General features: G+C 32.4%; 1 protein-coding gene across 2 annotated transcripts in view; it reads right to left on the reverse strand.

Moving 5' to 3' along the window:
* Window positions 1-1374: 1374 nt before the first annotated feature.
* The window catches only part of LOC133322951 (NADP-dependent malic enzyme-like), a 33620-nt gene continuing 8969 nt past the window's right edge, over window positions 1375-26025 (reverse strand). Inside the window, exons 1-5 of one of the 2 annotated variants that reach the window (XM_061531901.1) lie at window positions 20386-20447; window positions 11859-12756; window positions 3305-3640; window positions 2079-3240; window positions 1375-1579 (exon numbers count right to left, since the gene is read on the reverse strand). In XM_061531901.1, the coding sequence (XP_061387885.1) occupies window positions 1461-1579; window positions 2079-3240; window positions 3305-3640; window positions 11859-12756; window positions 20386-20447 (2577 nt within the window). In that variant the 3' untranslated portion in view covers window positions 1375-1460. Of the gene's footprint in view, window positions 1580-2078; window positions 3241-3304; window positions 3641-11858; window positions 12757-20385; window positions 20448-26025 lie in introns of those variants that run through there. The other variant, XM_061531902.1, reaches the window with a different exon arrangement.

Below are 26025 nucleotides of genomic sequence, written 5' to 3' on the forward strand. Positions count from 1 at the left end.
TAGAATAACGGTCCCATTCTCAAATGTCCCACCATAAAAAAAATAAAATAAAAAAATAAAGAATTATAAGAATTATAACTTTATTTAGTCATAATTCTGCATAGATACAGAATTAGAGGACGGATATAAAAAATTAAGTTATAACGCTCTATGCAAACATTTATCGTATTTATCATTTCCTGCATAAATGTATGCAAGCCTTCAAAAACACGCAATGTGATTACAGTTTCTTTGGTGAGAAATGAGGTTGTAACCCTCAAAAATAGGCTTCTACTGCTATCTGGAGGCTATACCAAATCATGGACCGGTACTTTTTAGTGAGAAGATTTGACACCCAATTATAATCAAAAATATAAAATTAGATAATTTTTAGTAGGAAATTTTTCTACATATGGAGAATCGAAAATATCAAATTACAGCTAAATCTAACATATTCTTATTAAGAATTCTGGTCTTCGAGGTGTTGCAAACAAATTTAATATACACTCCTCCTTGTGTTGGAGGATATAATAAATTTGTAAGAAGTACAGATCTCATTATTTTTTAGCACTTTCTAGCACTATTTCAAACAAAATCTAGCATTTTTTCTCAACAAAGTTTTGGCAACATTGCTAAGGCCTTAAAAATATGAGATCGCGCTGCTACAATAACAACCAACCTCTAATGTTGCATCTTCGTTGAACACGCAATTTAGAAACCAAAATCAGTTGGAATTTCAAAGCCTTACGTAAAATATTGTAATAAAAGAACAGCCACAAAACAAAAACACATTTTATTAATTTTATATATTTTTAAAATGTATCATTTATTTCTTTCATTCTAATAAATTATATAATATCAACAAAATTCCCTCGTTTGCTTTCAATTAAAAATGTACATAATAAAGACTTAAAAGAAAAAAACAACAAAATGTTAGATAATCGCAAGCATACAGGCGTCACATACATACGCAGCGAATCCTGCAGCATTGACAACTGTTACAGAAAATTGTTTAAATAATAATTGACAATGTTTTGCCATAATTAACAGATCTATGAGACGAAATTCATTCGCAGGATAAAGTTCCACACGAAAATATTATCGATGAGAATACGATTTGAGGCTGTCAACAGGAATTCTCTTTTGCGATAAATGATTTACAAATACAAAACAAACAATAATTATATCCAATAAAAATACATTTAAAATATCAATGGAATGGTAAAAAACAATACTAAGATTAAGAAGAAGAATTAGAATTAGAATAACATTACAAAATAATGTGAAAAATATATGTTTTAAATTAAATGATTAGACAAATGAGTGGTTAGATTTGCTGCAAGTCGAATAGCTTTGATGTACAGGGTAACGACGCTTCGGTTATTTGTTGTATTGTTAGTATATCCGATATGACGATTAATAACTATTAACGGTTTCTTTTGTACATTTCCGATTCATGCATAGCTCCAAATGGTTATGATTTACAGCTTCTGATTCCATGAGTAGACTTCTGGTATGGCCGATGAATAATGTAGGTCATACATTTGTGATTTAATGAATTCACGTTTATCCTCGGGCTCGGGACGAACTGTAGCCAATCCTATAAAGCACAAAGATTAGATATGATTAAAATTTAGAAAAAAAAAACATATCAAAACATTACTAAGAAGATAAAATTTATTTTTATACTGAAATAAGATAAATTGAAATTTTCAAAATATAGTTGTAGTTTTAATAAAGGGACGAAAATCGTTAAAACATGACAATATATTAAATATCATCATGATAGGTAACATGAGCGCTAACATAGCAGACCATCAGATAGATATTTCAACTTGAATGGGCAAATTAATATACAGTCGAACTCGGATAAGCGAACGCCGGTTTATCGAATCGGTTTTATCGGTTAAATGAAACTAAAAATTATGAACCAATATTTTGGATGAATTTTCAAATATTTTACTTCGCTTAAAAGAAAACTCGGTCAATTGAAAATTCGTATAAGAGAAAGATTTTCTTTGTTGCAAAAACACACACACATATATATATATATATATATTGCAATTGGGTTCAATTTAAGTCAAACAGTTTAATCTTACCGTTCTTGTAGGCGTATTCCATAATATAGGCTGCAATTTCCACCGAACATTCTGTGATTTTCTTCAATGGTGGATAAAGGCTTCCTCTTTCCAAATCTTCTGGCTCACAAAGGTCTGCTAGACGTTCAGCTGACATCAGGAACACTTCTTCTGGTATGGTCAACATACCGGCACAGAGAACACCCAAAGCAACACCAGGGAAAATATACGAATTGTTACCCTGGCCGGGATAGAAGGTTTTGCCATTATATTCGACGGGGTCGAATGGTGAACCCGAAGCAAAGATACATTTGCCGTTTGTGTATTTGTAGGCCTCTTCAGCGGTGCACTCCGCCTTGCTGGTGGGATTCGACAAAGCGAAAATGATTGGAATATCATTGTATTCGGCCATTTTCTCAAGAATGTCCTTTGTGAAAGCTCCACCAATTGCGGCGGCACCAATGAGTACGGATGGTTGTAGCGTTTCGACGGCTTCGGCTAAGGTGTCAATAGGTGCATGATCTTGGGCGAAATGTAGCTTGTGTTCAGTGATACCACCGGTGGGACGATTCTTTACAATCAGACCCTTGCTATCAACCATCCAAATGCGTTCTTTAGCTTCGGCTTCACTTAGACCCTCCTTCATCAGAGCCATTAGGCATAGATTGGCAATACCCAAAGCAGCTTCTCCAGCACCAAAGAAGAGGATCTTATTCTCTTTCAGTTGTGTGTTCTTGATTTTCAGTGAAGCCAGCAGACCAGCTACGGCAACAGAAGCTGTTCCCTGGATATCATCGTTGAAGGTACAGAAGTCATCGCGATATTTCTTCAAGAGACGGAAAGCATTGGCGTTGGCAAAATCTTCGAATTGGATGAGGCAATTTTGGCCGAAACGGCGTACAGCGGCATGCATGAATTCATCAATGAATTCGTCATATTCGGGGCCAGTGACGCGTTTCTGGCGCAATCCAATGTAGAGGGGATCGTTGAGAATACTTTCGGTGTTGGTGCCAACATCCAATGTGATAGGTAGGCATTGACTGGGCTTGATGCCAGCCAAAGCAGTGTACAAAGACAGTTTGCCTACAGGAATACCCATGCCGTTGGCACCTAAATCGCCCAAACCCAAAATACGTTCACCATCGGTGACGACAATAGCGCGAACATCAGTTTCTGGCCAGTTCTGTGAAAATAAACAACCATTAATTGTTTTGTTTTTTTGTAAACATTGAAGATCTAGTTCTTACCCTCAACACTTCATAGACATGTCCCTTATCGTTGATATTAATGTACATGCCCTTTGGATATTGGAAGATTAAACTGAATTTTTGGCAAGCCAAACCCACAGTAGGAGTGTAAACCAAGGGCATCATTTTGGATACGTCCGACGATAATACTTTGTAGAACAGACGTTCATTGCGTTCGGCCAAAGTATTCAAATACATATATTTGTCCAAATCATTTTCCAATCTATCGAGCAACAGTAAACAGTGTTCAACTTGTTCTTCTTCAGTTTTTACTCGGGCTGGCAAAAGACCTTGAATGCCGAGTAGTTGACGTTCTTCGAGGCTAAAAGCCAAACCCTGTAATTTAAGTAGAGAAATGAAATATCGTATTAATTTATGTATTTTCAAGAATTTGTTTTTACAAATAATACACATATTTAGTGCTGGGATTTTGAAGTGTGAAAGGATATTTTGAATTTAATAAAATGGTTCAAATAAAAATTATAGGAAAAAAGAATATTTCGTCATCAAATATTTTTTTTAACAAATACGATATATTTCCAATTTCCACAATGTGTGTTGATCGGAGACCATTAAAATAAAATAATATTCACGATTTTTCGGAAATAATTTTTTGTTCATTAGCAATTTTTATTTTATTAATTATAAACATACATACATATGTATATTTTTTTAAATAACAAATATTTTTATTAAATAACAATCTCTAGAATGTGATTTGATGTGTTTAGCTAATTTTTGTTGACTATTAAAATAAAATAATATTCACGATTTTCCGAAAATAATTTTATGTTCATTAGCAATTTTTATTTTACTAATTATAAACATACATACATATATTATTTCGAATCTATAAGATTTAATTGCAAAATTTCATGACGATATCGAATTTTCATTCTATCTAAAGTTATTCGATGATAATCCGGGAATGTAATTGACGTGTGTCATAGGACGTGCTTGTAATTTAAAACGTTGTCACGTTTTCATACGAACATTTTACGACTGACATTTGCGGTTTCCAATTTTATTTTGTGTGTTTGTGCTTTTCTGCAAACAACTAAATTTCAAGTGCATCTAAAGTGTTGTGAAATTATTTGTTGAGTGTGCCGAAACGATTTATAACGAATGTCGTATGACAAATTATGATACATATTTAGACTTTTTATATGATGTATGTGTTTCCAAAAATGGCGTTAACAAAATTCATGGCAAATAATATTAGTTCTACATAATGACATTCAATTACGGTATGTATGTACCAAGGTGTATTTAATAAGGTGTATGCATCAGATACAACAACAAATATGTTATGCCATGTACAGACGAGCGTTGTTCGCTCTCTCATTCGTTGTTCGACCCTTAATTATGAAGTAATTACTTAGTTCCCCATACAAAATTGTCTGAGCGAACACCGACTTTTGTACGTTGTTCAATTCGAATCACTCTCCGAATCACCAAGAATTTTGTCCCATCTCTAACTATTGAGAGAATTTATCGAAAATAAATTAATTTTGACAGCATGAAAAAAATTTTCAATTTTTCAAACTTTTTCAGTAAAATTGAAAATGATGAATGAAAAGTAACCAAAATTCTAGTTTTTATATATGCAGAAGGATGTAAATTTTGTTGTCTACATAATGCAATATGCATTTCTATCCCCTTGGTTCTAATTAGCGTACAAAACGAAAAACAAAAGTGGGGAAACCCAAACAAAAATTCTCCAATTTTTTAAATGTGACATTTGAGTTGAGAAAATATAAAAATGAATTGAAAACAACAATATTTTCAGAAAAAATGGAAAACATGAATTAAAAGTAAAGAGATAGGGGTTGATATTATAGTCCGGAGAAAGAGAATTATTTTTTCTATTTAGATCCATATGTGATTCACGCAAATATGTTACAATTTTGGTGTGAAACAAGAAACAAAAAGTTTGAAATACAAAAACTCTGATGACATGAATTAAGAATAGTGTTGTATGAACGGGTTAATTCATATATGTACGTAATTCTGAGAGCGAACTACGTTGTTCGAATGCCCGTCAGAACATGGCATTACAAAAACAACATTGTTGTTATAGAAATTAAATTGTCATGCTGACAATAAGTTTTTGACAAAAATAAACAAAAACAATTATTAATTTATTTTTGTCAAGAACTATTCTTTCAGGAATAATTGATGAATTTGTGTATTCTTAGGTTATTGGCGGTTTTAGGTCAGAGAAAAATAAAGTTTAAGACATGGTCGCGATTAATTTTAAGTTACCCACAATTAGTCCATGGCTCCTTGTGATGTTGTTTGTATTGTGGATTACAATCTATTTTTTATGGAGTGGCTTCTTGCCTTCTTAAAGAAAATTGAAGGACATAAATCCCCGGCCAAAGACTAAATCATCAATCAAGGTGCCGATTCCAATATAGGCTAACATAATCTCCTCGATTTTATGAGTAGCTGGAGTTTCTGGACAGATTTCCACACATAACATAAAATATGTGGACCAATCGGAGAACGGGGTTATAACTGACCTAAGTTTCCTTTTCGTCCCCCTCTATGAATGTAGTTTTCATGAATTTTTATTATTAAAAAACCTAAAAAAACATTTTTGAAATCGAAATGTAATATTGAAAATGTTTTTGACAATTTACTTTACAAACAATAAAGAAAAAAGTTTGAAACCATATGATTGTCACTTACACCTAATTAAATACACCTTGGTATGTACGGTATTATTTCAAAATGTGTTATGTGTTATAAATATGTTTAAAAAGTAAAATTTTTCAAATGCAAAAATAAATTGAAACCGGAATAGGCCACTTCAATATGTCCGTTAACATCAAGCATAATTATCGTGTCGTACGATATTTAAATAACCCCTAATAAACGTATGTTTATTGAGTTATGTTCACATTCACCAATTGTCTGTCTGTTTCACATACAAAAAAAATAAAATAAAATAAAATAAATAAAGACACTACTGCCAGCTAGAGGTCAACATGTCATAAATAACATTTACGGTTTCATGAAGATTGCAATCAACGGAAATGGATAGTCGGTAGGTTAATTAACAATTCATAATTTGTTTAGAATACACATAATACTTTTTTTTTTCTTCTTAATTTTTGTTAGTTAAGACTTTTTGCCGATTCATGACTTAATGCACAAAAAACATGACAACGTACGCACGACGTAAAACCCTGACATTGCTCTTAGTCTGACCATTTAAAATCTAATGAAACATCATTTCACGAAAATCACAAATTTTGTTGTTAATTCATGCAAATTGTTTACGTTTTGCTGTTTAGAAAAAAAAAAAAACAAAAAGCGTAAGCATAGACGCTTTAGTAATGCGAACTGAATCAATGCCAAATCACACCATTTTCAATATTATTATTTGTCTCTAGTGAACGGTTGCGTTTGTATATAGTATGCATGTACACGTATGATTTATTCAATAAATGCATCATGATATTCATTTTCGGATAGATGGATAGGTAGGTAGAAATGTAATAAGATTTTAATTGTACCCATCTTTTAATTAATTTAATTGTACCCATATATTAACGTCGACGATTGCCTTCGGTTTTAATATATTTAGGAGAACTATGCGGGTCAAACAATGAATATCTTTATTCAAATTAACAACATTTCTGTCCCCAGTGAATTCGTTGTTTCCGTGTCCAAACGTAAATTTATGTACAAATTCAGTACAATTGCCCAACCTAACTTGGAAATACATATTTACTGTTTGCTACATAGCAGAGAGTAATATACATGTGCATATACAGAAGATTTTACATTTTGTCATAAAATTAGAAAAAAAAATACATAAAACTTGCCGCCTATAAAAATATTATATACCAATTGAATTTCTTCTATATACTTTTACTGTGTGTTCTGGTTTACCACCACAAAAAGGTACTTTACTTTTGCATATTTAGACGAGTTGTTTTGTATCGGGAACCGTATTTAATTTTATAATTACTCTGTCTGAGTTTCTTTATTTTTAGGTAATTTGTTTTATTATTTCGACAAAAAATCCGCTTTGTGTGTCAATGGAAAGATTTACATTCTATTTCCATAATTCGATATGTTTACATAATTCAGACTATCCCTTAAAAACAACTGACTAATCCGCCTAAAAAACAGTAAACTATTTTAACCTGTTTTCCAATAGGGGTTTCATTAAAATGTTATTTTTCATATTAACTAATGAAAATAATTATATTTTGTTAAACAAAAACTATTGGTTTCAGACGTTTTTTTGATGTGTGTATTATCCGTCGGAAATGTATGTCATTTACCTCACTGTTTCTGATAGACCTTTACAACTTTAAATATCATTGGTAATGGAAATAAAGGCCTAGGATGTTTGTAAAAGAGTGCCAAGGAGAACGAGCTATATTAGGCCGTCTGCTAAGGGAATACATTTCTTGAGGTTCCAATCGGGAACGAAACTACAACTCATATGACTTACAGGCTACTTAACAATTTTCCATCTACAACCTGACCTTAAAGCAGAAGCAAGCCACAATAAAAAATAAAATGAAATCATTGAAATTTAATGTGATAACTGAATTGTGAGTACATGGCAAACACATTTAGCTAGACCATTATCAAATTAGTTTTAACCAGTTAATTTACGCTTGTAAAAATCCATGTTAGGCTATCTACACAAAACGATTTTTGTTTCATAAAAGCGAGAGAGAGAGATGGAGAAAAGGCAAATTAAATATTATGCCATCTTCGAGGTATGCATGGATGTGGGTAATGATGACACATCAAATTGACTTTAACACTTAAGTGTGGAAAGATAAATCATTTCGCCATGGGGGGAACAATACTAGTTGTTGTTTTATATTTTCTTTTTGAAACTATTTTTTTTTTGAAACAAAATCTTTTCTGAAGTTGATAAAAAATGGTGAGATTTGCCATCGTGTTTTGTTATCGTTTTCAAGCTATTCACATACATAGTATCATGCGCCAGTGGTATGATTGAAAATATTGCAAAAAAATTATACAAATCGCTTTGTAACGAAATCGATATTATGTACCTCTAGGTTCGTTTGTGAGGTGAAAACATTTCCGTGGAATACAGTTTTCAAATATAAACAAAATATTTTATAAGTGGTGGTATTGGGGTTGATTTTTCAAAACACAGATACAAGCACACACATACAGGTGTATAAAATTGTGTAACAATTACACATAGCCATTAAAACAAACAAAAAATTATTTACGTAAAAATTTTTGTTAGTTGTCATCATTCCTCACCAAGTAGACATTTTTGTGAATTGAAATGAAATATGGATAAATATAATAATAATTTTCATCAAATTCGTCATAACGTCTTTAAAGATATTCAAATATTTGAATAGGCCATACCCAAAGTGCATGCAATTTATGCAGATTATTGTAGATGTCGGTAAATATTTACTTATGAATGAATGTCGATCTGCCGTATAGGTTTTTTTTAATATTTTTTTTTTGGAATACCCTTAATGTTTATTTAAACCACCATAGTTAGTTATGATATACGGCCGAAATAAAAACAAATTCGGTGCCACATTCTGTTCGGTCTGATTCATGCTTTGCGTATATAATAACGTAATTTTCACAACATGTCTCACAGTTAACTAAGCCAAAACATTGACACATAACGTGATAGGGTAGTGTGCGACACGTCACACTGGACATTTGAAGCGATAAAAACCCAATAGAATGACAAAGCATTATTATGTATGAATGGAGCAAAACTTAATTTTGTTTAACAAATTTCGAGGGAATTCACACTGATATCGAGTCATAATACTGTATGTTATAACTCAAAATACTTAATATATTCAATACTGGTCATAGATACATCTTTGTTTGATTAGTAAAATAACTTGATCTTGAAAATACTTCTCTTGAACTTTAGACTGAGGAACAATTTGTAAAAAAAAACCAACAACAATTTATAATATATGTTCGCTAGACTTTTTAGAATTAGAATTTATCATTGACATGTGCGTTATTTACGGTCCGTCAATATGATGATAAAAGGTCACACGAGTTTTGTAATCTCGACCATTGAATAGAGAGGGGAGATATTATGGATGACTTTCTGTTTTTTTTATCTTTTTTGTTATGAATCGAAATAATGATTATATTTTTTGGAATGAATTATTTTTTGTAGATGAACAATTTCCGTTAGAGTTAACAAAATAAAAATTGCCATAATTATAATAATTTTTTTTTGCATGATGCAATTATGCAAGGAAACTCCAAAACTACCACATAGAAAATGTTCATCATTCCTCTAATCAAGCCATTTCCTCTTATATGTATGTATTGTAACACATATGAAAATGCTGGGAATCGGGAATTATTCTATGAAGAAATATTTACTGCTTCAAACTTTCCCAGCAGACAGATGGAGTAAATTTAGAACGGGAGGATATTAAAAAATAATACTTTCGAATTTATTGTCTACACAATAATCCTGCTGGGCAATTTTTAAAAACAATTTGTCATATCGAAATTGACAACAGTATTACGTTGGAATCAAATCAGCTGAATATTGCAGTTAATTTGTATAATTGTACCAAGGGGGTTTCGGCTGTAACAGCAATAAAGAATAATATTTGCAATTTATGTGGAACTAAAGCCCGCTTAGTTAGTTGGAAGACATACTCAATTATCTTGAAATTTAAAAATTGTGTAATAACTAATTCCTAATATTAATCATCAACGTTTTTTGTCTTGCCATCGTTTGAAAAAAAATCCACATCAATTTTGGAAATCTATACAAAAATCTAGATAATTTCCTAAAAAACGCAAAAAATCAAAAGTTACCATTTTCAAAATTTCTTTAAACACGGCCCCGATCACTTTAATAGTTTCCCGAGATATGGCTCTCTAAAATACAAGGCGATTTTATCGAAGGGTAATGCTTTAAATCTCGACCGAGGTTCCCCCTCAAAAGAAAATAGAACTTAATGGAATTATGTCGCAATACTGTATTAGAATCTGCTCATAGATGAAAAAATAAATCTCTGAAGTAGTCAACATAAGGAAATTATGGAGGCTCAATATCAAGTAGGATTATCCGTGTGAACATTTTAATTGTCTACACAAGATATAGAAAATCCCCAGAAAAGCACAATTTTATATTCAATTTATAACACAACATTCTTTTAACCACAATATCCTCACGTAACGACAAATTAAAAAAAAAAAAAAAAAAAAAAAACATGAAGAAATATTCTATCAATTAAAATTTTGCCTAAAGTCGAGATATTATGTTAAAGTATGTTCAGAGTTTCCATAAATCGAAATTAAATAAATAATAAAAAAGTTTCTTAAATAAACTATTGGTCTGTTTCCTTACTGCAAGAAAATACTAATTTTTACTATTTTCTTCGATGTCATAAAGGAAAAATTGTTATTGTAGTAAAAATAGTAGATTCTTGATGTCCCACCAACCACATAAAACTATAAAAAATATTTAGTCAGACAAGTTTTCTAAAATCATTGAGTTTTTATTCACTTCAAGTTTCTTTAAGGATAACAAAAGCTCTCGGCTTAACTCTAGTTTAGTAAAAATGATCAGATTTTTCTGAATTTTTTTCCAGAGGTAGGTATTTTTACCCTAATTATGGGGATATCTTTTTTTCTTGGGGGACGTACCCGGTTACCCGGTTATTTGACCCGAAAGTTCGGGTACGGGTACCCGGTTATATCCGGTTCACCGGATCCGGTTAATATAATATAGGGAGTTTTTCAAAAAAATCGGGGACCAAAACCTAGTTTTTTGACTATATCTCCAAATATATCTACCACTCAATGGAAAGGTATTTTTATAACCTTTAAAATGATACCCATATTATATTAACTGGATCCGGTGAACCGGATATAACCGGGTACCAGTACCCGAACTTTCGGGTCAAATAACCGGGTAACCGGGTACGTCCCCCAAGAAAAAAAGATATCCCCATAATTAGGATAAAAATACCTACCTCTGGAAAAAATTTCAGAAAAATTTGATCGTTTTTACTAAACTAGAGTTGTTCCAAGCTCTCTGCAGCTTGGTTCTAACAATGCACTAACCAAAAGAAAAACAATAAAAAAAATTAAACAGAACGGATATACAAACATATGCACATTTGTACGTATAAATTAAAAAAAAAAAAAAAAAACATCGCCTGACCATCTATCCAAAATCGTTTCAATGAAACCAGAAACTATTCATGAATTCTCGGTATAACAGAAAAAAAACTTAAATTCAACACAAAATAACAACAACAAAAACACCACGTTATGCAGTCACAAAAAGGATGGAAAATCCCCAAAACAATTCGGGTATACAGAGAATTGGTTTCCAATGGGAATCTCTTTTCTTCTTTCACCACCACTACTACTAAGCACAGCCGAAACAGCCGTTTACGACGTACGCGAATAGTATTTTTCGTGTGTATCCCTCATCACTTCGTTATCCTTAAATGTGTCACTGTCACTAGGAGTGATTCTATGCGGAACACCTTTGTTATAACGACCACTACTCTCATATTCTTACCTTGTTATATTTTTTCTGTTGCAAACGTTGTAAGCCGGAAACGTTACCGGGTACATCATTGTCGCCACCAGCGCCCCACAAACCGAGACGATCGCGGGGAACTTTTTTAAGAGGACTACCGTTGCTGGAACCGTTCATGCTTGAAAAATCCATGTGAATATTCGAACGTTGCTGTAGATTGTACAAGGGTGTTTGTTGCTGCTGCTGGTGGTTGTAGAGGTGTCCTTGTTGGTTAGAGTATGTATGACGTAATGTTCGATTGACGGCGTTTATTGCACTGACATTTCGCATCAAATCATCCAGGTCCGCTTGGGAAAGTAGAGGTACTTTTGAGTTGGTGGTCTCCGACTGGGTTGCTACCGTTTCACAATTAAGTCGCGTTTGAGATTCGGATTTCAGTACGTTAACTGAAGCGGCGTTTGCGTTTGATGGTTGCTCGGCGGCTACTCGACTGGTACTGATTTTTGAGAGCTTTGCAATGCCGTTCGTCAACTCATATTCAATGGTCGTGGTGGTGGTGGTTGTTGTAGCCGTCGTATGATTCTCATTTGTTTGGCCATTGCGCATTCCCATACAGCTGCAAACTGGTGGGGTTGCTGTTGCCAACGACGGCACTATTGAGGGAACCCCGCTTGGTATGGCATTAGTTGTGACGTCATGGATATCATGACAGGCATTTCGCATAGGGGCACCAGCAGCAGCAGCTGTTGTTGTGGCTTTGCCATCAGCTGTTGCTGGTGTTTGGATTGTGCCATTGCCATTACATTTGCATTGTTGCTGTTGTTGTTTCTGTTCGTTTATCGGTATTGTTGTTTTATAATAGTGGTGTTCGTTTGGGGTTCTCTGGCCACCATGAGAGGGGCTGTACGAATTCACTGCCGATGGATACACAGGTGAACTGCAAACAAGAAGCAAAGAGAGAAGACAAATGAAATAGTGGGTAAACATAAGCAATCGAAGATAAAGAAAGGTAGACACAAATTGTAAGTCGATTGTATATGAGGTTTGCTCCCGCTGCATTGTGTTTATTTGCAAATACGTATGTACAAGGTGTATATAATAAGGTGTATGCATCAGATACAACAACAAATTTTTTACAAAAACAACATTGTTGTTATACAAATTAAATTGTCACGCTGACAATAAGTTTTTGACAAAAATAAACAAAAACAATTATTAATTTATTTTTGTCAAGAACTATTCTTTGAGGAATAATTAATGAATTTGTGTATTCTTGGGTTATTGGCGGTTTTAGACCAGTGAAAAATAAAGTTTAAGACCTGGTTGCGATTAATTTTAAGTTTCCCACAATTAGCTCATGGCTCCTTGCGATGTTGTTTATATTGTGGATTACAATCTATTTTTTCTATGGAGTGGCTTCAAATCTTGCCTTCTTAAAGAAAATTTAAGGACATAAATCCCCGGCCAAAGACTAAATCATGGAAATTGTGTTGACCGTATAAAATCTCACCAAAGGGCCGATTGCAATATAGGCTAACATAATCTCCTCGATTTTATGAGTAGCTGGGATTTCTGGACAGATTTCCACACATAACAAAAAATATGTGGACCAATCGGCGAACGGGGTTATAACTGAGCCTAAGTTTCCTTTACGTCCCCTCTATGAATGTAGCTTTCTTGAATTTTTATTATTAAAAAAGCCTAAATTTAAAGACCATTTTTGAAATGAAATGTAATATTGAAAATGTTATTGACAATTTACTTTACAAACAATAAAGAAAAAAGTTTGAAACCATATGATTGTCACTTACACCTTATTAAATACACCTTGTGTATCATGGTACAATTATAAAAGGTAACAGCAAATCCCAGCTGATTTGATTCCAATGTAATACTCAATATGAATTTGACAAATTATGTTCTTAAAAATCACCCAACAGGAAAATTGGGAACGCATACAATTTGAAATTGTTCTTTATTAAATGTGCTCCCGTATTCAATTTACTCAATCTGCCTGCTGGGAAAGTTTGAGGAAGTAAATCTTTCTTCATGGAATAACTCATATAATATACACACATATAAGTAGCAATGGCTCAATTATAGGAAAGATGTGGAAGCGATAGAAATATAAATTTGATAGATTTTCATTCATGTTCATCAATTTTTATTTTGAGGATTCGAAAATATTTCATTTTCAAAATAAAAATAATTTGATGATAATTTGTTTGTTTGTTTACAATTTTCTGTCAAATGAGTTGACACTAGTAGAACTTACAACAAAAAATTTCCATGTGGTTGTTGTTTCGTTTTTTGTACAACAACACTTGCTGTTACCCGCTAGTTCGACAAAACATCAATAGACGGGTTTTCTATAGAAATTTCGTCGATTACTTCCTCCAGTACTAACTTATGTATCCACTAGTATAATACGAATGATACTATTGATACTATTCATAGCATACACCATTAATGATTTTGATTTAAGGGTATGTACTTATTTCAGTATCCCAAAGTAAATGAACGGTTCGTCGATTGTATCAAATGCGCCTTACCATGGGATACTTAAGTAAGTTCACATATTCTTTTGTTTCTCTTTGTTCGATTCCGTTATTTTCTGAAATTTGCGTGATGCAAAAAAATATTGATGGTTGAAAATTTTCATTATTTGTCTGGCAAATGAAAAGAAAAGTTATAAATTGTGTGTGTTCCTAGTGAAATTTAAGTATTTTGTGTGTTTAAAGGTGAGGTAATTACCTTAAAAAAATAAATAAAACACGTGACTTAAACACCATATTTTGATAGTAAGTATTTATTTAAATTTGTATTTAATGAATTATTTCTAATTATAAGTGATTCTAATTTCAGACATACCTATTTCAAACTCTAGCATGAGTGAGGCTATACAAAAATTGATGACGTCAAAAAAGACACGAACTGCTTATAAAAATAATTTAACGTTCTTTAAGGTAAATTTTTATAGAGAAATTTTGCAACTTCTAAATTTTTCCATTTTCAGCCACAAGGTCCAAAACTACTAATACTGGTCCTAGATGAGCATTTCCGAAAAACAAGACAATTATTATCTGAATATGATCTAATTTTTATTTGTGTAATAATAAATAATTTTATATTTAATGAATTAAATGAAGCACTTACTTCGGTCATTATTAATCATTAGCGAAATAGTTCATTACTAATTACAAACGAATCATGACTGCAATTGTCATTACAGATTTCGTCAATGGAAGGTAAACGAGGTGGTGACGATTACATACCTCCAATGACATCCCTATGTTAAATTCGTCACTCAAACGCATGGCTAGTGTATTGGCGAGTAGGTACTGGTACTTTCTTTTGGAGCAATGGTATAAGTACTTATGTAGTGCTTACCCGAACAAGCGGGTACCTTCTATTATTATACCATGCTTGTGTATGTACATATACACATAAATAATAGGTTCTTTCGTTTACTCAATAATTTGTACGAATTTGTACAAATTATTACAAAATGTTGTCCGTTTACCCAAAAGTCCAGTAAAAGTGAATTGAGAGAGCAGATTTGACAGTTGTGTTACTGAGTATTTGCAAATTCTTACAAGGAAAATTTACTCAATAAGAATTTTCTTGTACCATCAGATGAAATTTAATCAGCTGTTTTGTTATGTTTTGTAAACAAACAAAAAATTTTTCTCAAGAAAATTGATTGTTTGTGAATTTTATTTTGATTTTGTATCATTAAATAGTTAAAAGTTACCGATCACAAACCTTTTATATGTTTGTGGGGAACAAACATCAATTTTCCGCTTGTTATCCATTTTTCTAATAAAAATGCTGTTTTTTATTAATTTCTCTTTCGAGATGAGCTATTTTTTAGTTTGAGACAATTTGTTTGTTGTTTTAATCAGCTGTGTCGAAACAATCTTTTACTCGTTCGGGACCTTAAAGATGTGGCGATTTATGCCATGGGAAATTGTTGGTAGGAAGATTTGATACCCAATGAAAACCACATAAAAGTCAATTCGATTTTATTAAATGGTTTATAAAGTCCCCATATATCTTTCGATTTGCAAGAAATTTGGCATGGCGTACTGAATAAAGTCTAAAATGATGTATGTTAATCGGTTCAGATTTAGATATATCTCCCATATATATTTTCTTCCGATTTTATGTAAAAGGTGTTTGTCCGGTTGACACGAAATTTTGCACAGCGTATCAAATTGAGACTAGATGCAGATGCAGACGTAGCTTCTATTTACATACATAAACTTCCAAAGGCAGTCTGATTGAGATTAAATTTTTAACAGTGCGGCACATAGAATAGCGTCCATCAAGTTTGCTATAAATCGATTTCAATGAATTTGTTAAATTGTACGCAAACTGCCGGTAACAGTAAATTTAGCATAGGTTGCAGAAAGGCATATGTATGGATTGATGTTAGTCGGTTCACTCATAGATAAAGATCGCATATGTAAGTTCGTTTAATTTCATCTTAGGATACATATTTATTATTATTATTATTATGACATTCGAGTACAAAAGTACGCAACTTTTCATCTTAATTTGATTTGTTATATGACCGTACTATTAATCCCATTCACAAAAAGTGGTAAAAATTGTTAAATTTATAAAGAATCTCCAAAATAGTAGATTTTTTTAGGGACACCTAAACTTAATTCTTCTCTTGGTCCTTGTTTACAGAGTTTAGGGATAGAACATTACTTGAAACATATAGAAAACTAGATATTGTGAAATATTTAACATTTGATTAATTTTTCACAATACTTTCCCTATTTATTAAAATATTGAAGTAGCAAAACAATCTTTCTTTTTTATTTATAAGAAAATATGTTACAATATGGCACCATTGCAGTGTTGTTTGTTTATTATTCAAAAATTCCATTTGAAATTAAAAATAATTCATTTTGAAATCCAAGAATGGATATTAGATTTTTTAAAGTTTTTGTAAATATTTTAAAACATATTAATTTCATTACCGAAAATATTGAGGCTGGTCAGGCATTAAACGATGGCTGATTAGCCAATATCAAGTAATTTCGCATGGATCGATCACGTGTTCACAGACAAATTTAAAAAGCAATTATTAAATTGTTGCTCGATTTTTTAAATGAGTATAAAATCAAAATGAAAAACCAGTAAAGAAAGTAGTAAAATCGGACGAGGCCGACCATATGAAACCTTTCACAATTTTGGGAATATTGACATGAAATTGGACGAACTTAAATATGTGATCTTTATTTAATGTGAACCGACTAACATAAATCCATAAACATGCCATAAACTGCATGAGAATTTCGCTGGAGCCTCACTTCGAGGTTAACAAGGCATTTACAAACAATATCACAAGTGAGGCTCCAGCGAAATTCTCATGCAGTTTACGTCGTTGGTCAGCTAAGTACTTCGCTTTGTTACAAGAGACATTTGCGTATGAAAGGTTTTTTGTATAGAAGCAATAGCTTCTGGGGAGAATATCCCAACAAAAAACTAAGGGAACTGATGAGGATCAGTGGCGTGATCCGAAACTATAGTCTTCCCTGCCTTACCCCTCGGCAAACAATGCCATACATTCCCCACTAATAAATAGTTGTTTTTTATAAAAACAACAAACTGGGATTTTCCATATATATAATTTTTAAAGTTATTACCTACGTAGATCAATAACCGTGGTACATTTGTACCCATCCAAAGATAGCTCTGTAACTCATTAAAAAATTGGACAATCGTGAGGTTTTTTCTTTTAAATTAGTCTATACGGATCTGATCTAGATGTAGGAACTCAAAATTATATATACATTAAAATAATATATATTCAAATCCATGCTTAAATGATAATCTATCTAAAACAATCATAGTAAATTCGTTATAGCTTTGAAATGGGTTAAGCTTATTTAGTTATTTTTTATTGGGATCTAATTTAGGTGTTCCTCAACCCCTCTGCAATTTTTTGTGGCCCTAGACAACATAGAGCCATCAGGGCGACTCGTGGAATCAGAAACTACCTTGGTTTTCTTTTGGTATACAGGGACAAAAACATCGATTATTGTCCGTAATTTTCCAATTATTCTTTATATTGGGCTGAAAAATTTGCAGAGGCGTTGGGGAACACCTAAATAAGATTCCAATAAAAACAAGTGAAAAAGCGTTAAGTTCGGCCGGGCCGAACTTTGGATACCCTCCCCCATAGATATACTGACAGATACTAGAAATGAAAATATGGGAACATACCAAAAAGTGGACCTATACCGGCATTTCTAAAAAGGGATTATGTAAACCATAATAAAAAAAGTAATTTTTAATGGATAATTATACACTGTGGCTAATTGAAATATCGATTCTAGACCCTATGTTTCTTTGGACCAAATCCTCTTCAAAAAATTTAGATTTCATCCAAACTTTGTTCATTTTTTTTATTTCTTCCAATCTTAGTTCAAATTCGAAGATCGGTCCACTTTGTAGGGAACCTCCATACAGGGACTAGGTCTTAATGCGGGTTATAGTTCATTATCGAACCTTACGTTCTACTTTTTTATCTCGATATCCTCCGCAGGTGAAATGATTACATCAGAGTCTTAGAACCAAACTCAAAACGCGGAACAAATCAGATAACCATTTTAATATAAAAAAGCGGGATATATGGGGACTATCCCAAAATGGAGGCGAATATTAATAATTTTTGGTAGGGAGATTTGGTACCATATACGACTACAAAATACCAATTTGCTACCAGAAAAAGTGGACCTATATTTATAATTTTTTGTGGAGACATTTAGTACCCAAAAAGAACTCAATGTACCAAATTTCAGCGTATTCGCTCACCACCCAAAATACCGAAAATTGGGGGGTACTGTTATATGGGAGCTATGCCTAAACGCGGACCGATAAAGCCCATCTTCGAACTTGACCTGCCTGCAGACAAAAGACGACTCTATGCAAAATTTTGGCGATCTATCTCCATTCGTTTAGACGCTAGAGTGATTACAACAGACAGACGGACATGGCTATATCGTCATAGAATTTTACGCTGATCAAGAATATATATACTTTATAGGGTCGGAGATGATTATTTCGATGAGTTACAAACGGAAAAATAAAATTAATATACCCTTAAATAGATTATCATTTAAGCATGGATTTAAATATATATTATTTTAATGTATATATAATTTTGAATTCCTACATCTAGACCAGATCCGTATAGACTAATTTAAAACAAAAAATCTCACGATAGTCCAATTTTTTAATGAGTTACCGAGCTATCTTTGGATGGGTACAAATGTACCACGGTTATTGATCTACGTATACTTTTTTGGTTATTGACCGTAGGGTTAACAGATTTTTGTTCGTATTAAAATTTTTCGGTTTCCAATAAAACAATTAAATATCATTATCAATAGTTGGTATTTTTTCGCACAATCAGCGAGTGAGTCGACCGACATACATATGTTCATACATACATCATTTTGTTTATTATTTGAATACTACAGATCGGAAGTTGTCCATGGGCCAATGAAAGACTAAATATTTCACAAAAGCGTAGATAGCCAAATGAACACGCGTTTCCAAAATGTTAGTAAACAATTCGCCTACGATTAGCAGCAACAAATTCGTGTTTTTATTTTTTATTGTCACACAAAAAATCAGTGATTCTCAGGCTCGTATCTGTAGTAAAAACAAACTTGCCTCTATCTACAAACTTATGATCGCTGATAAGTTCAAGTGGAAAATAATGACCATCACAATAATTAAATTTTGTCACCTGATGTTGTCTGGTCTTAAATACTCAATAATTTAATCGTTTTGCATGCTTATCAAATACTTGGGCAATGGTTTATTCCGATCCGATTAAAATAAAAAATTGAAGTATGTAAACTGAATATTTAATGAATGCGTGGGAAATTTACACTGGACGACAAGTAAATGCTGTAATATTATTTGATGGAAATTTGGAAAATTTGATCAGTATACCAATCGATGAAAAACATATTTTTTTGTCAATAAAAAAAAAAACTAATGATGACGAAGAAGAAGATTTGAAATTTTACGCTGATAGTTAGCCCTTGAAATAACTGTTAACTTCGTGATAATACTGCATTGGACTGCAGCCGTTATCAGACTGATTCAATACATGAGAACAGCCTCTATTATTTGCAATGACATACAAAGAGAAGCCATATCAATGTTGACCATATGCCAACTGATAATCTTCATTGTTATATAATTTATAGGAATTATAAAACTTTGTAATACCCAATCCGACCAGACATTATTAACATCTGGACTTAGTATAAACTTGTCATTCATCTTATCACTTTAAGTAATTCCAAAGTTTAAACAGACAGCTTGGACTTTACTTTTGTTTGTCACACCGTTGCTCAAGTCCAGTCTAGTCTGGTGTCATAAATTAAAATGTTTCTTTTATAACGGTATAATTCATTCATTCACATATTGACATACTGCTGTATATACATATATACTTATATGTTAATCAAGTTTTCAGAACACTTCATAGAGGTATGTAATTAGATTAGCCTGACTCACTGACTCTTACCGGCTGATATATCGAGAAATTTGTATCGAACACAGAAAAGGTTGACGAACTTTAGAAATCATTTTCAAAAAATTTCAAGTGTATTTTAAATAAATTTGTGTTTAATTATTTTTATTTAATTTCTGGTTTGGTTGTCTAGTCTTCGGGGACGGAAACTTTTACAAATGACTTGTCGCCCGATGTCAATATCACAAAAGAATTCAATTCGAACTGATTCTAATTCTGAGTTCAAGAAAACGAAATAAAACAAATATAGAAAATTATTTCATTTGAGAAATGCAATTATCAGCAGTTTGTTTACATCGATGCAAGTATTTTTTGTTTTGTTTTCATGCTTGCAAAAAAGAAAATACAGAAGAGGAAAACAAAATATATAGGAAAACTCAAGATGTGCGCAAATATATGACGTCATATGCGGAGGCATTGCAAAGAGAAAAAATATATATTTTTATGATTGTGCAAGGGACAGTTAACAGAGAATGTTGAACTTTATTTGAAATTAGAACAATGATAAAAACGCTAAAGGCGAAAAATGTGTTTAAATAAAATACTATTTTGTAAAAATCGATTAAGGGGGGATTGTTCACATTTCTCAAGGTTATAAGGTAACTTTTGTGCGGTTATGTATGTGGATTGACTGCAAAAGAAAGAACATTAAATAAATAAATCTACACAAAACTAAAAAATAAAATAAATACATAATAAAACATGTAAAAACGATGTTAAGTTCGGCATAGCCATACTTTTTACACCTTCCAGACGCGAGAAAAAGATGATTTATATTCTCCAAATACCTAATAGGTAGGGATGAAAATCGATATTGGCAATTGTTGGTAGTTAGATTTGACAGCCAATGATAATACAAAATATCAAATTACAGCCAATTCGGATAAAAAACATGTCCAAACATTCCAAAATTTAAAAAAAAAATATTTATTTGATTTTTAGTATAAGGATGTAATACCAAATTACAGCCAACTTGATTGAAAAACGTGCCCAAAATACCGAATATTGGCAGGCATCGTTATAAGGGGTCTGTCTAAGGCCAAAACGTGGACCTATATGTGTCATTTGCAATACCAAACATCCTAGGAGTACTAGCAATGTATGTGCTAAATTTCAGAGTTCATATTAAGTCAATTACAGCCAATTCGGTGGGAAAACGTGTCCAAAATGCCTAGAATGGCGAATGGCTGAAACTTGGGCCAATATTAATAATTTTTTATACGGATATGTGTCATTCAATGAAAACCCAAAATACAAACCAAATTACAGTTCGATTGGAAAATGTTTCCAAAATACCGAATATTGGGCGATAACGTTATATGGGGTCTAGATCAATACTTGGACCGACATATGACATTTTCAATACCAAACATCCTAGGAATACTATCAATGTCTGTGCAAAATTTCGGAGCATTATCTTAAATACTGCGATCTCTATCGCGATTTCAACAGATGGACATGCATAAATCGACATAGTATAGACTCCACCTTATGGTAGTGTGGTAATGGTAATTCTAAACACTATTAGAATAGGTAGACCCCTGTAAAAATTTCCGTTAAGCTCCCACACCCGGTCTCTGTCCTTCTAGAATAAATGTTTACGGCATAAAATGCATATTTTGTATTTTTCACACAAAAGTCTTGGTCAATTTGACTCGCTCAATAGCTTATTCATTAGGGTTTCCCCATGTCGAATTTTGTGACCTCTAGAGACCAGAAAAACATATAAAATGCTTTTGGTTGACTTTTGGCCGATTTAACACAATAAGTGTCACCACTGGTCAGAACCGGATATGCAAAATATCGTGACAATGTTTCATAGCTATGGCCGTTACTTTGTTTACAAATGTTAATGTACAGACGGACAGATACATACATATCGACTCAGTTAGTCGAGATACGACGATCCGTATACTAAAATTTGAGTCCAGGACCAATATTTCTTGAAGTTACAAACTGTTGGAACACAAATACTTATAATACCCTCACAACATAGCTGTTAATTTATATTTCCTTATTCGTATTTTAGTATATAAATAATTTTCTAGAAAATATAGATCTTATTATAAACTATAATAAAATTTCTTCATATTAATTTTTAGCACTTTTCTAAAACTTTTAACACTTTTTAGCATATTTTTCAACAAAATCTTGCATTTTTTCTCAATCAAGTTGTATAAAATCAACTTATAATTCGAGAAACCACTGATTTATTCATGGAATATTTTTTATGTTTTTTTTGCAGTAAGTCAAAATTTAAAACCAGATACATGTTATTGTAATAAAATCCATTTAAATATGATCTACTAGCAAAGTGCCGGCTAATTCGTATGCGGAAAGGGAGTATTAAAATCATAACAGTTTAATATAACTATATTTAATGTACTATAATTCCGAATTCCACCTCTATTACGTCTAATATTTAATTAATTAAGTACCATTTAGTACTCCAACATACACTCCAACAGTAATTTTAATTCCAAAATTCTAGAGTCCAGCTCTATTCGTTCACACATAATCAAGGTGTACCGAATATAGTACAATTTAGTACACGTATCTATATCTCATTTCTACTCTCCAACAGCAATTTTTATTCAAAATTTTAGGTTCACAGATGTCTCAGTTCACCCAAATGCAAATTGCACCGTTTAATACCCTTCGTACATATAAAAAAGTTGTTTTTTAGCTAAATCCTCAACAGTAATCTTAAATCCAAATTTCAGGTTTTCAGGTCTATCCGTTCACCCAGAATCCCAATTGTACTAAATTTATTTAGTACTTTTTGCAAACATAAGTACAAATTTCCTAAACGACATCAGTTCTACACTCCAGCAGACATTTTATTTCCCAATTTCAAGACTCCAGCTTTATCTATTTACCAAAATACAACTTGTACCAAATTAAGTACCATTTAGTACTTTTCGGAAACATAAGTAAGATTTTTTAAGCTACCTCAATTCTGTACTCCAATAGTAATCCTAATTGCTATTTTCAGGATTTGCGCTCAACTAAATGCAAACAGTACCAAATTTTGTACCATTTAGTACTTTTCATACACATAAGTACGAATTTATAAAACCATTTCCATACATCAACACCACTTCCCATCCTGTATTTTATATAACACTAGCGGGGCCCGTGGCGCTTCGCTGCCCCTGCTGAAGTTATCAAATTCAAATTTAGATATGGTCAATTAGAAAGCATCCTTTATGCAGCTGCAATATTTACTAAATTTAATTTAAAATTAGGTAAACCCTTATATTTTTATATGCTCGCATTAATGTCCATGTTGTAGTAGTTGTATAGTAGTTATTAAATAATTCGCTGTTTTCTGTAATGGTGGTAATTTTTGTTTTTTGTTTTTTCGCAAAGTAACAACCATTCAAAAAATATATATTATCACCTCCATCTGTTATCTCCTACACAAATTGTTTAGAAGCCTTGAAGAAAGTGTTTAGCTCTTAGTACTACAGTATAAAGGAATAAATATGCAGCCTCAAACTCGATTTTTATACCCTTCACCACACTGTGGTACAGATCTTTGTCCATATGTTTCTAACAGGCAAAAGGAATCGTGATACACCCATAGTTCCTTTTGAGAATGTGCATAGAATAACTTTCTGAGTCGATTTACGCATGTCCGTCTGTCCCTCCGTCCGTCCATGTATTTTTGTTAACAAAGTACAGGTCGCATTTATGATCCGATTTGGATGAAATTTGGCACAGTTCACTTATTTGGCCCAAGGACGAACCCTATTGAAATTGGAGAAAATCGGTTCAGATTTAGATATAGCTCCCATATATAGTTTCGTCCGATTATGTGTAAATGATGCACCAAACTCCCAATATTTTCATGAAAATCGTTTCAGATTTAGATATAGCTCCTATATATATATATTTGTCCGATTTTAGGTAAATAATGCGTGAAAGTCCCTATATATCCTTCGATTTGCACGAAATTTAGCATAGCGTACCGAATTGAGTCTAAAGTGATGAGTGGTAAGCTATGTATAGCTCCCATATATATTTTCGTCCGATTTAAGGTAAATAATGCACCAAATTAATCCGATTGTGTCAAAACTTTGCACAGCGCACTGAATCAGGTCCATACTTATGTATGCAAAGTTTTGTTAGAATCGGTTCAGATTTAGATATAGCTCCCATATATGGTTTCGTCCGATTTTATGTGAATGATGCACCAAACTCCCAATATTTGTCCGATTGGGACAAAATTTTGCACAGACTATGAATTTGGTGCAGACTGATGTCTGCGAAGTTTTGTTAAAATCGGTTCAGATTTAGACATAGCTCCCATATATAGTTTCGTCCGGATGATACACCAAACTCCCAATATTTGTCCGATTGAGCAAAATTTTGCATATCAAATGCTATTGAGAAAAAAAAATGATGTGTGATAAGGTTTGTTGAAATCGGTTCAGATTTTGATTTAAGTCTTATATATAATTTCGTTCCATTTTATGTAAATGCCGAATGGCCTATGTTTGTTTGATTTACACGATTTAAACAAATGTTATATGCAACGGTTGCTCAATTAGATCCATGTGCTTATATATAGCTCCCATACATAATTTTACTCGATTTCATACAAATGGTACCAAAGAATCCAACGTTCTTTTGAAAGTTCCTTACTGGTTTGAAATAACAGTGGTGTATCTGAATTTACCCTATCCCAGTCTCTGACTTTTTCCAGGTGATAAATCGATTTATAATTAAAATGATTGTAGTTTTTTTTGTGTTTCTTTGAAATCCAAATAACACTTTGTTTGATTTTGTTCAAAATAAAATTTTTTTCACAAACTGACAAAAATGGAAAATTATAATGTCAACCAATTTTTTTCAATTCTACGCAATTTTTATTTCAATATACATATGTACATGCATATGTATGTATTTCAAAATATATCCTCATCATTCGAAAGTAATTCCTCATCGTATGATGAGTATTTGTATCCATGTTACTCAACCATATTTTCAAGCCGTATACCCATAGAAAACGTTCTACATATATACATTCTTTCAGATGTATGAATACTTCTGATGCTATTACTCCTCAGTTTTTTTCCAACCTATGTTACTTCCATAGGATCGTGAACATTTTAATAAAATCTGCTTAATGGTTTTTGAGTCCACAAACAATATTTTTTCTTTTTACTACGTATAAATTTAAATGCAATGAGTTCTGCATTTTCCCTTGTCCGCGGTCTGTCGTGTGGATGATGCGTATTTACACTCACGGTACTCAGCAATACTTTGAAGTCGGTGTCTGTAACCGTACTTAAGATATACACGATTTACATGTTCATAATTTTTGAGGTATGATTACGTCCGATGCTATAACAACGCATCCTCGGGAAATCTTAGAAGTGGAATCTTAGCATATGTTATTCCCATGGCATGTTATGACGTTCTGTGAAAATCTCAGTCAAATCTTTTCAGCATTTTAGAGTCTACAAACAAAATATTTTCAATTTTTAATATGCCGATTTTTAAAATGCAGTAAAAAGTGCATTTTCCGTTGATCGTACCATGCTCATTTTTGTATGGATGGTGTGTATTCATACCTTCGCAGGCAAATTTTGAAAACGGTATCTGTAACCGTTCTTATGATAAACG

This window comes from Musca vetustissima, unplaced genomic scaffold (genome assembly GCF_032173495.1).
Source record: "Musca vetustissima isolate MV318-11 ecotype Yass unplaced genomic scaffold, APGP_CSIRO_Mvet_v1 utg49292, whole genome shotgun sequence".
Taxonomy (NCBI): Eukaryota; Metazoa; Arthropoda; class Insecta; order Diptera; family Muscidae; genus Musca; species Musca vetustissima.